Below are 10,384 nucleotides of genomic sequence, written 5' to 3' on the forward strand. Positions count from 1 at the left end.
ATGGGTCAAAGTCTTGGTTCCAGCCCTCACTCACTCTTGACCTTGGGAAGCCACGTGCGTGCCTCTCTCGGCTTCTTGTTTGCTTTCTTAATTGTGTTCTATTGATGTCTGGTAAAATGATCTCTAGGCCTTTTCAGCTCTTTCTAGTTTGCTTTTCTTTCTCTGATTCCTAAAGAACCTCTGGACTTGGCACAAACTCTAATGCCTCCATGGACTGCCCTCCCAGTGGACATAATGGCCCTCACAGGCTTCCTCGGGGGAGAGCTGTGAGGTTCAGGGTGTCCTGGGCCACAGAACTAGATATCAGGCCCACATGAGGTTACTGGGTAGTTTTCTCAGGAGAAAAAAGCCCGAATTGCACATATTTTAGGGACCGATTTTCTCCTGAGACACCAGTGATTCAGAGAGAAAAGCTGTGAAGGCCACAGGTAGAGGGGAAGGCCAGGCTCAGCGCTTAGGAGGGAACACGTGGTCTGGTGTCCCCGTGGCCATGTGCTCTCCTTCCTGACTTCAGCTTGTCTCTTTCCTGCTCACCTCTGCCTCCAGAACTCCTCTCCTGGAGTCTCAGCACTCCCAGCCCTCACCTGAACTCGGGCGCTGCCCCAGAAATCCCCCTCTACACGAGTGTGAGCCCATCTCCTCTCCCGTAGTGACTGGACGGACGCCCTGCCTTTCACTGGGGGCGATGAGCTCCAACACGTCAGCTGCTGGCAGCGAGGACTCCTCTGCACACATGGGCCGAGGGTACCGGGACCAGTCTCCCAGTTGTCTGGCTCAGCCCAGAGGCAGTGACAAACCCAGAGATTTGCCCTCAGACTGGGGCCAGAGTCAGCTCAAGAGTAGGAGGGAGAGATTAAAAGGCTCACAGCAGAACACGACTAGGCTGAGGGGAGGCTGTGGGGCAGGCGAGAAGTGGAAAGTGCCCATGTCCCAGGCTGGGAAGCTGGACTGGGGGATGGCCTGCCCATTGTACAGGACTGAAAGACTCACAGAGAGCGGTCATCGACCACCGGAGCCCTCACCCGGCTCTGTCACTGATGAGCAGAAGGGCTTCAACAAAGAAACACAGCTCTGAGCAGGGTTTTCCCGTCTCTGTACTGACTAGACAGTCTCTGAGTGGCTCATCAGAGCCCCAGACCTCTGTCCCCGAGAGTCTCATCTCTTTACTGAGATGCCCTCACGGACCGCTCCCACTGCCCCGGGCAGTGGGGTCTGACCTGACAGTGATGACAGAGGTCTGCGTTGGGCTGCTGGAGAGACACATCCTGGGTCTAAGGGGGGCAGGGCTGAGTCCTCTGGCGCTGCCCCTCCCACATGCAGCTGTGCTGTTTCCCAGGGGCCCCCAGTTCTGTCTTCGGAGGCCGGACAGTGTGGTGGGAGTCTCTGGGGTCACTGTTGGGAATGAGGGAACCCAAGAGAATGGAGTCCCTCGGGGTCTGTATGTGGACCTCTCCTTTGATGACTGCACCAGAAGCCAACCTCCTTCTGACCAAGCTGAAGGTAAAAAGTTGAGATGGATCTAACTACTTCTCCCTTTTCCTTCTGGGCAGCCTTGCTGATTGGCATACCATGAACTGTGAGTCAGAGGCAGAAAAGAGAACTTTTTTCTTTTTTTTTTTTTTAAAGAAAGAGAGAGACACATACACACAGAGAGAAAAGGAATGGAAAAAAAAGTGGGAAAGAGGATTTAAAAAAAAACCAAAACGCAAACCCTAAGTTAGTACAAGAATGGGAGAGGGGGTAGTAACTGTCTTAATTGTCTGTCACTCCCCAGGAAGAAAGGGGGGGGGTTTGAGTTTCTAGCTAGACCTTAGACTTTCACTTCCCTCTTTCTTACCCTCCCCAGCCAACCCGAGCATGCCCCCCATCAAAAAACAAAACAACAAAACAAAAAAAAAACCCCATCGAAACCCAAACCCCCCAAACCCCCCCCCCAAAAGTGTCTGTGGGAGGAGGTCTGACTGAAGGTGCTTCCTAGCAGCTCTGGAGCCCCAGGAAGAGGGGAGGCGGGGAGCGGCTGAGCTGTCTCTTACTTGAGCTGTGGGTGAGGCTGGGGCTTCTGCGGTGGAGCGGCCGGGGGTGGCTGGGCCTCTGCCAGGGAGCTGCTGCTGGAAGGCGCATCTCCGTGGGTGGTGGGGCCGCCCGGCCTCAGAGGAGCCGAGGAGGAGGAAGAGGAGGAGGAGGAGGAGGAGGAGGAAGGTGGCACTGATGGTCCTGGGGGGAGCCGGCGTGGAGGCAGCACCTTGCCTGGGGGTTGCATTCCTTGGGGTTGCCCAGGGCCCCCTAGGTTCAGTACAAGAAAAACTTCATAATTTAACCATATCAAAGGGTTTCCTTATTAGAATCTACATCACGAAGGGTGTGGTTATTTAATTACCAGAGGATAAACTCTGTCACAAGAAGCTGCTGGAGCCCTTCAGAGCCACCCCTGGAGGCTGAAGTCCCTGGTTACCCCAAGGACATGGCTCTACGTGTGCCTTCTCAGACGCACGACAACGCGGTCACAGCGGGTGGGAGCCCAGGGCAAAAACTAGGGGCTGAGCAGCCCTTTCAGGGGTGAGCTCTGCTACAGAAAGCCCCCAGACCACACACAGGGACCACCCCTCTCCTCCAGAGCTTCCTCAGGTGCGGGCCAACCTGGCCCATGGGGTACTAGGGGGTCTCAAGTTCCACATGGCACACACAGTGTAGGGTGGTGGAAAGAGTCCTGGCCTGGGGATCAGAAAATCCCAGACACCGTCTATCAGCAAGTCCCTGAGTAAGTTAGCTGACTTCTCTGGACCTCAGTGTTTCCAAGCAGAAAACTGAACAATTGAGACCCAGTCTTAGTTCTCTTTCAAGAGGGTAGTGTGTCAGAGATGACGATGGACAAGGACATTCTCAGGAAGTATTCTGTGCCTTACAACCGTCACTGACTTACGCTTTGCTTTACAGTTGGCCTTAGTCCCAACCCACTCCATGCCTGGGTATCTGGTTGCCACACCCCCAACAGGGCTTTCTTTTAGCGTTAACTCACATCCATGACTAGAAACTTCCATGTCTAGGCAATTCTTCTCCCTCTTAGTACCATCCTTAAGGGGTTCCTGTCCCTCCCAGGTGTGTGTGGTGAAATTCTCCAAAAATCAAGTCCCATTCTCTCCTGGAGATGTTGTGGGCACCATTTGGCAAAGTAGCCTGCTCCCCCACCCCTCCCCCACTGCCCACAGAAAAGGACTAAGATCCCCTTTCTCCCAGAATGAGACAGAAAACAGTCTGGCAACCTGGAGATCTCATTTCTTAGTCTCAGTCTCAGAGTACCCATTCATGTGCCCGCTGGAAGGAGTGTGCTCACAGAAACTCAATGGACAGCTAAGACTTGTAACTTAGTTTTCCAGAAACACAGGGATACCTGTGGCCTCAGGAGAGGCAGAAGCATACATCTATACCACTGTACGTCCACGATTGTAGGCCGGTTTCCCCTCTACATGGTACAGATTCCACTTTATCATAAATGACCAATTCATACCAGGGTTAGTTACACATAGATAAACAAGTAAATAAATAAATGGAATTTTGCACGTTGAAGAAGCTCTAGGTTCAAATCAGATAACTAGTAAAGATGACAGATTAGCAGATCATTTCATGTGAACACGTTTTTGCCTTTCCCAAAGCTTGGCATCATTTGTATCAGCATTATCTTGTCAAGTGCCACAGGCTGAGAGCTCAGTCTCTTGGACCAGACACCTGAGAGCTTTCCCACCTGTACAGAGATGCTTGAACAGCCAGAAACTACAACTTAACACTGAAGACAGATAAAACTTTTCGTTTATTGCACATTAAGCTGTACAAGAGTCACAAAAAAGAGGTACTTCAATCACACTTCCAGCATTAAATGAGGTTCTCCCAGCTGGATCGGTACAAAAAAAGGGGGACAACGTCAAGAAAAGAAATGGGTACAAAACACCCGAACTGCACTCTTTCACTGTGAGACGGGTGCCTCAGGCCACAGAGCTGTCCTTAGCATGCTGCCCGAGGGCACAGGACGGTCAGGGTATGCAGTCAGCTATGTCTGACAGCGGGAGGGAGCCCTAGTTCTCCTCTTTCCCACCTGACAAGACTGTGGCCGACACTGCCCTGCAGTCCGACTGAATTCAAATGGCAACTTTGTGTTTGTGGCTCACGAATGTCACATGAAAAGCACCTGGATGTTCACACTGATCACATGCAAAGAAGCAACACCATCATCAGCTCACTGCTTGAACAAAAATAAAATTAAAAAAATAAAATGTATTCCTCCATCCTGGGAAATGTTTCTTTACTCCTTTCTATCATTTCGTCAGATCGGGAGGTATTTTAAGGACCTGATTCTTAGGTAACCCACCTGGGATTGCGGGACTGCTTATAATGCATATCTATTTACAGCACACTGACTACCGTCGGCATCCACATCAGCTAAGGGAGGAATCGCAGCCGAGAACATTCACACTCAGTGCATTTCCTTGCAGCTCAGAACCTGCCAGCAGCCAAGACGGGAAGCAGGGCACGGACCCGTGGACGCAGGAACCGCGTTACGCAGCACCGTCACCAGCGATTCCTCAGACCTGGCCTTCCAGAAAGGCGACGTGTCGTGGCAGCAGTGGCAGGGGATGTGAAAGTAGGGCTCAAAGCGCTTCTAAGAGGCAGATTGCTGGCGTGAAAGCCCTCAGCCCTCGGCCCTAGAGGAGGCCACGTGGTGCCCTGTCCCGGCCTGGCCAGGAGACAGCAGGAGGAGGCCCTGACCTGAGGCCTTGTGTAGGAACTGCCTCCTCCCTGCCCAGGAGATGCGTGTCGGAGGAGAGAGGACAAGATGGGTGAGGGCTCTCCCAGAGCCCTGGCCCTGGACACACATGGGCTAAAATCTGAGACAGTCCTTCTTAGGGAAGATGAAGCTCTTCAGCCTCTGGACTCAGGAAGGCTCCTGGAACAGCTGAAAACTAAAGCAGGCACCCAGCTTGGAGTTCAGGAGGCAGTGTACCCCGCTCATGGGAAACAGGACAGTTCCGATTTGCTCTCAAGTTGCCATGCCTCGAGAGAGGCCAAGGGCAGCACGACTGAGTCCTTCCCAGACTTTCAGCAGCTCCCAAATCACTAAGGATCACCTCTGTACACAGGTCAAGCTTTGGGGAAAATGAAGCAGCCTCGGTTCCACAGAAGCACACAGATGGCCAATTCAGAAACAATTTAGGGGGACTGAGATGAACACAGAAAAAATACTCACAAAGTCACTTTGATATTGCACATCAGCGGCCCCATTTGTTTTTTGTCTAATCTCATAGCTAATTAGTTAATAATAAAACGAAAGGTACACTGGGATGTCGAATACAGAACACATTCCTGGAGATAAGCTTGTTCTTTATAGTTTATGTGATCACTAGAAAACACAAGAGCTCCACGGGCACAGCCAGCCTATTCACAGAAACTCAAATGCACCAAAGTTTAGCAAATGGAGAAAAAGAGAGACGCCTTCAGATTCAACGGATGAAGTGATGGAAATGAGACCTTGGAAATCTCGTAAACTTCTAGCTATTTACCCGAGTCATGCAGAAAGGAAGCGAAAAGCACTGAAGATCCCAAGCATACTCAAGGAGGTAAGCAGGGGGTCGGGGAGAGGGGCGGTTTATCTGAGTCTGGGGGAAGAAGGAGGGGAGTCAGGTTTGATCTTGTGGTCTCTGTTTCTCCCCACCCCACCCCCAGTCCTACTGCACCCCACATTGTGTAAAACTTAAAAAAGAAGAGACTATCAAACCACCCAGAGGATAGTCGCACGGAACTTGGGAGAGGCACAATTCTTTTGTTCACTGTTGACAAACAGCCCTGGATTCACAAGTTATACAGAGAAACGTTAAGTGAGCATTACAAGCACGAACAGGAACAGGTGAACAACCAGACAGAGGCTCGGACACTGCATAGGAAGAACAGAGTACAGTCAGCATTGAAAGAATGCAGAAACGGCACCAGAGGGAGGCTCTGCTGCTTCCCTCCCCACTTTCCTTTCTTTCCTTGTTTGTTTTTGGCTTAAAATTTCTGCTTTGAAAAAAATTAACTACCCATCGCTTTAAGAAGCTTGGACCTGTTTGGGCCCTACTGCAATGCCATTACAGTCGAGAATATACTGTAAACAACCTTGAGGGGCTGGCCGCTGAGGCGGGGTCTTGCTCGAGTCCGGATCTTTAAGTGTTCCACTCTGGAAGACAAAAATGCAAAAGAGATAAAAAACGAAACTCCAGGCAGATTCCCAAGAGAAAACTCCAGGCAGATTCCCAAGAGAACCCTGTGGCTCTGTGGCGGGGCTGCAGTGGGATCCACTGGGACCTGGCCCAAGGGCTTCACCTGTTCTGCAAACACCTCAAGGGGGTTCTCAGCCTCTGGTGTATTGCTGGGACCTAAGTGAAGGCAATCTGGGGCTGAGAACCACTCTGGCGGGCAGTATCTGAGACCCTTACCCCCTTTTCCTTTCCCTTCCTTCTAAACCCTTTATAGAAACTTCCAAGAGCATCTGGCTTCTTCTCTGGGGGCTGCCTGAGGGCCAGCTACCCTGGGACTCATGGCTGGCTTCTGGGGGAAGGATCAACCCCAGCGCCAGCGGGGGCTGGGCCAGGTGACGGCTTAAACCTTGGCACTAACTCCTGCAGAGTTGGCTGACTCAGGGGTCAGAGCCACTCACTGGGCTGGGCTGGAACTCGCGAAGGGAGGGACCTGAAGGAGGGGGGCCGTCTTTTGTTTCCCAGGACCCTCCTTACCCAGAGGGAAGGAGTAAGACCTTAATGTTTGTAAAAGTGCTCAAGGCCAAGCTGTTTTTCCCTCTCTAACAGCATAATTGCATTTTATCCAGCACTATGGCTCTACTCCCAGGCTTCCTCTCCTCCCAGCTGTGATTCTGATTATGCCCTGACAGGAGCAGAGACGCCTGTGACTTCAGTTTATCTACTGTTTGCACTGAAGGCAGGGAGCGTGTGGAGCCTGAATTCAGCTCAGGGGAGATGCTCCACGAGGCGGGGGACTGCCAAGTGTGCTGACAGTGGTGTTAAAGCAGGAGCTTCGGAGGCGAGGCCAGGAGAGGCCCTGCAAGTCCTCAGCACCCCCACTTCCTCTTTCAGTGCTCCTCTCCCTTGTGACAGGCCCCCCCCCAGCCCTACTCCCACATAAAACTGTTCCCCATTCCCATGGGCCCCTGATCTGGCCTTCTATCTCCCTTCCTGCTGTTGCAGGCCTGTTTTCAGCTCCAGTACTGGGAGAGCAAAAGGGCCGCTCTCGCCAGGGTCACGGTCTTTCAACGACAGCATTGCCTACAGCTGTTCCACCAAGAGGATTTTAGGCAGTAGAAGGCAGGGGGGCCCTCTGCAATGTCTTTGGTGCCACTGCACCAGAGGGTGCCCATTCTATCCACAATCCCAACCTCTTACAGATCACAGCAAGAACGCCCACACTTCCCTTTCCCTTCTTCTAAGACTTGCAGGGGGTCTTCAAGGTGGGTCTCACCCCTGACCCTGAAATCCCCATGCCCAGCCAGCTAGAGCCCACACCTTCCACAGCCATCAAGACCCACCAGGTTTTCCCTCTTTGCATCCGAAATTCACTATCTCCTCTTGACCTACTCTGGTCAGGCCTGTATCATCTCTTGTTTAGACTACTAGAATAGTCTCTCAATTCTTTAGTCTCGTTTCCAATCCATCTTCTGGATGCCTATTATCCGCCTAAACTCCTCTAATTGTATCACTTCACTGCTCTAAATGGGTTTCCCTTGTGGCTCAAATGATAAAGAATCTGCCTGCAATGCAGAAGACCTGGGTTCTGTCCCTGGGTCAGGAAGAACCCCTTGAAAAAGAAATGGCTACCCACTTCTGTATTCTCGTCTGGAGAATTTCCTGGACAGAGGAACCCAGCAGGCTACACCACGGGGTCGCAAAGAGTCAGATACAACTGAGCAAGTAACATTTTCACTGCTCTAAATAATTTACAGCTAACACTATACATGTGCCAGGCAACATGATGGACAATTTTATGCAGTATTTCCCTTAAGCCTCACAGCAGCTCTCCAAGGTATCAACATCCCTGATTTTTAGATAAGGAAGCTGAGGCCCAGCTAAGTCAGGTAATACAGAGGCAGCTGGCACACGAGCCCAGGCAGTCTGACCCCTTCCCGTCGCCCACTGGATGATGTCTGCATTCTTCAGGCTGACACCAGAAACTTGCTTCAGCATGGCTGGATTGGCCCCTTGAGCCTCTGTCCCTCATGTTCTAAACGTGCCTGCTCCTTCCGGCCTGACCCTTCACTGTTTGTTCTCTAGTCTAGGCCACTCCAGTGTTTATGATAAGTAGCCTTCAGAAATACCTTCTTTCCTTTTCAACCAATTCAATCCCACACACCCTGGAGGTCTGAGTCAAATTATACCTCATTTGTGAAATCTCTCTTCTGACTGCCCCTTTTGATTGTGGTTTCCTCTCTGAAATGCTATAACAGCACTTAATAGACGGTCTTGTTATCATCTTGAAGACTGGGATGATGTTTCTATCACCAGAACCTTGACAGCAAGGATGATGAGTCTTCACCTTCTCATGAATTCCTAACAACTACAGTGCCCATTTTTTCCAAAGAAAAATTGGGATATATGGTCTGATTAGGTAACTATTTATTTAAAAGGTAAAATAGTTAAGATTGGGACTATTTTGGAAAGTTTAAGACTATCGTCATTCTACCAATGTCACCAAGCACAGGACTGAGAGCATAAGAGGTCCTTAATGACTGCTTATTAGATAAATAACCACACAACAACAGTAAAGTCCAAAATGAAGTAGGGTATAAGTCTTTCAAGAGAAAGACGTCATTAAACCATAGATGTCAAACCACCCCGTATCTGGGATCAGCTCTGATGAACAGCTCTGAAAATGCTCAGGTTAGAGAATTAGAACACGAGGCCTGCTACCTGTGCCTGCCCACTCGATGCAGAAGGGAAATTCAAAACAATCCTCAAAGAAGCAGAAATGGTCTCCACCAAGACTGCGTAATCCAGTCAGGTCAGTGAGACTTCAGGCCCCAGAGTTCTTTGCCATCGTGAGCGCCTCCTTCCCCTGGCCTGGCTGCCAACTGGAAGAGGAGATTATCGGGGGGTGCATGGTAATGGACACACAGGACACCAGGGCTGCCTTTTCAGCCAAGCGGCCTATCAACCCGAGCACCCAACACACACACACACACACACACACACACACACACACACACACACACTCCACTGGGTCCCTGACAATAAGTCTTTAAGACTGGGCAGCGCAGTGGAATTTGGGCCTTGGGGTTAGGAAGACGTTGGGTTTAAACATAAATCTCCCACTTACTAGCTTGGTGGCCTTGGGCAAATTATTTTCCCCCTCTGCATCTATCTTTCTTCAAATGGTTTCTATGATATAAAGGGATATTATCCACCAATCGATCTACTACCTATGCACCCATCTATTGAGGTATCCACGAGTACCTGTCCTTGGCAGGTACTACCTAAGGCACTACAGATGACGGTAATGGTGATGCCGATGGGGTCCTTCCTTCTGAAGCTCTGTCATCTCTTAGGTCTCACTCTCATTATGGAACACCCCCTTCGGTGTGCTCCTGTTCCTGGGCTTTGGGGAATGTGACTCAGCGGTGATGGTGCAGTCTCCTCTGAGCTCCCTGCCATGCCACTGGTGTCACAGTCTCACTGCCTGAGTGGAGTGTTGTTGTTCGGTCGCTCAGTCGTGTCCGACTCTTTGCGACCTCTGGACTGCAGCATGCCAGGCTTCCCTGTCCTTTACCATATCCTGGAGTTTGCTCAAACTCATGTCCATTGGGTTGGTGATGCCATCCAATCATCTCGTCCTCTGTCGTCCCCTTCTTCTCCTGCCTTCGATCTTTCCCAGCCTGAGATGGATACTCAGATGAAAGACAGAGAAACTCATTCAGTTTGTGGAGCCACTAGACTGGCTCTTGCTGGTCCCCTCCCCCAGGGCCTCACCTTGTACCCCCTGCCAGCTGCCCATGAAACACCTCAGACTCTGCTCAGAGCAGCTTAAGACACTCTCCTCCCAGAGAATTGCTATTTTCAGAGAAAGTTATGGAAGACCACAGGGCACAAGGGCAGAGCCAGGGCCAGTGGGCAAAAGCTCTGAAAGGTAGACTTTCAACGACAAGAAGAACTTCCTGTTGTAAAAACAATGGGAGAGGCATCTTGGGAGGGTGGGTATGTTCATGCAGAGGCTAGAGAATTGCCTGACAGAGATACAGCAGGGAGTACACTTCTATGAAATACGAGATAGGTTAGATGGACACTACGCTTCAACTTTCAACTCTGAGAACATATGATTCCAGGAAAAATGAAAACTCCCAAAGATTAGATTAAGT

The 10,384-nt window shown here is 50.7% G+C and overlaps 1 protein-coding gene across 3 annotated transcripts in view; it reads right to left on the reverse strand.

The window, feature by feature from the left end:
* SYN2 (synapsin II) overlaps positions 1 to 10,384 on the reverse strand; it is a 216,305-nt gene that overhangs the window by 62,010 nt on the left and 143,911 nt on the right. For 2 of the 3 annotated variants that reach the window (XR_009597470.1, XM_060402683.1), the window contains exon 11: positions 6,142 to 6,202. Coding sequence is in view for 2 of the 3 variants with exons in the window: in XM_060402683.1 (XP_060258666.1) it covers positions 6,142 to 6,202 (61 nt within the window). In the remaining variant the exon portion in view is untranslated. Of the gene's footprint in view, positions 1 to 2,033; positions 2,284 to 6,141; positions 6,203 to 10,384 lie in introns of all 3 variants that reach the window. The other variant, XM_015102478.4, reaches the window with a different exon arrangement.

This window comes from Ovis aries, chromosome 19 (assembly GCF_016772045.2).
Source record: "Ovis aries strain OAR_USU_Benz2616 breed Rambouillet chromosome 19, ARS-UI_Ramb_v3.0, whole genome shotgun sequence".
NCBI classification, from domain to species: Eukaryota; Metazoa; Chordata; class Mammalia; order Artiodactyla; family Bovidae; genus Ovis; species Ovis aries.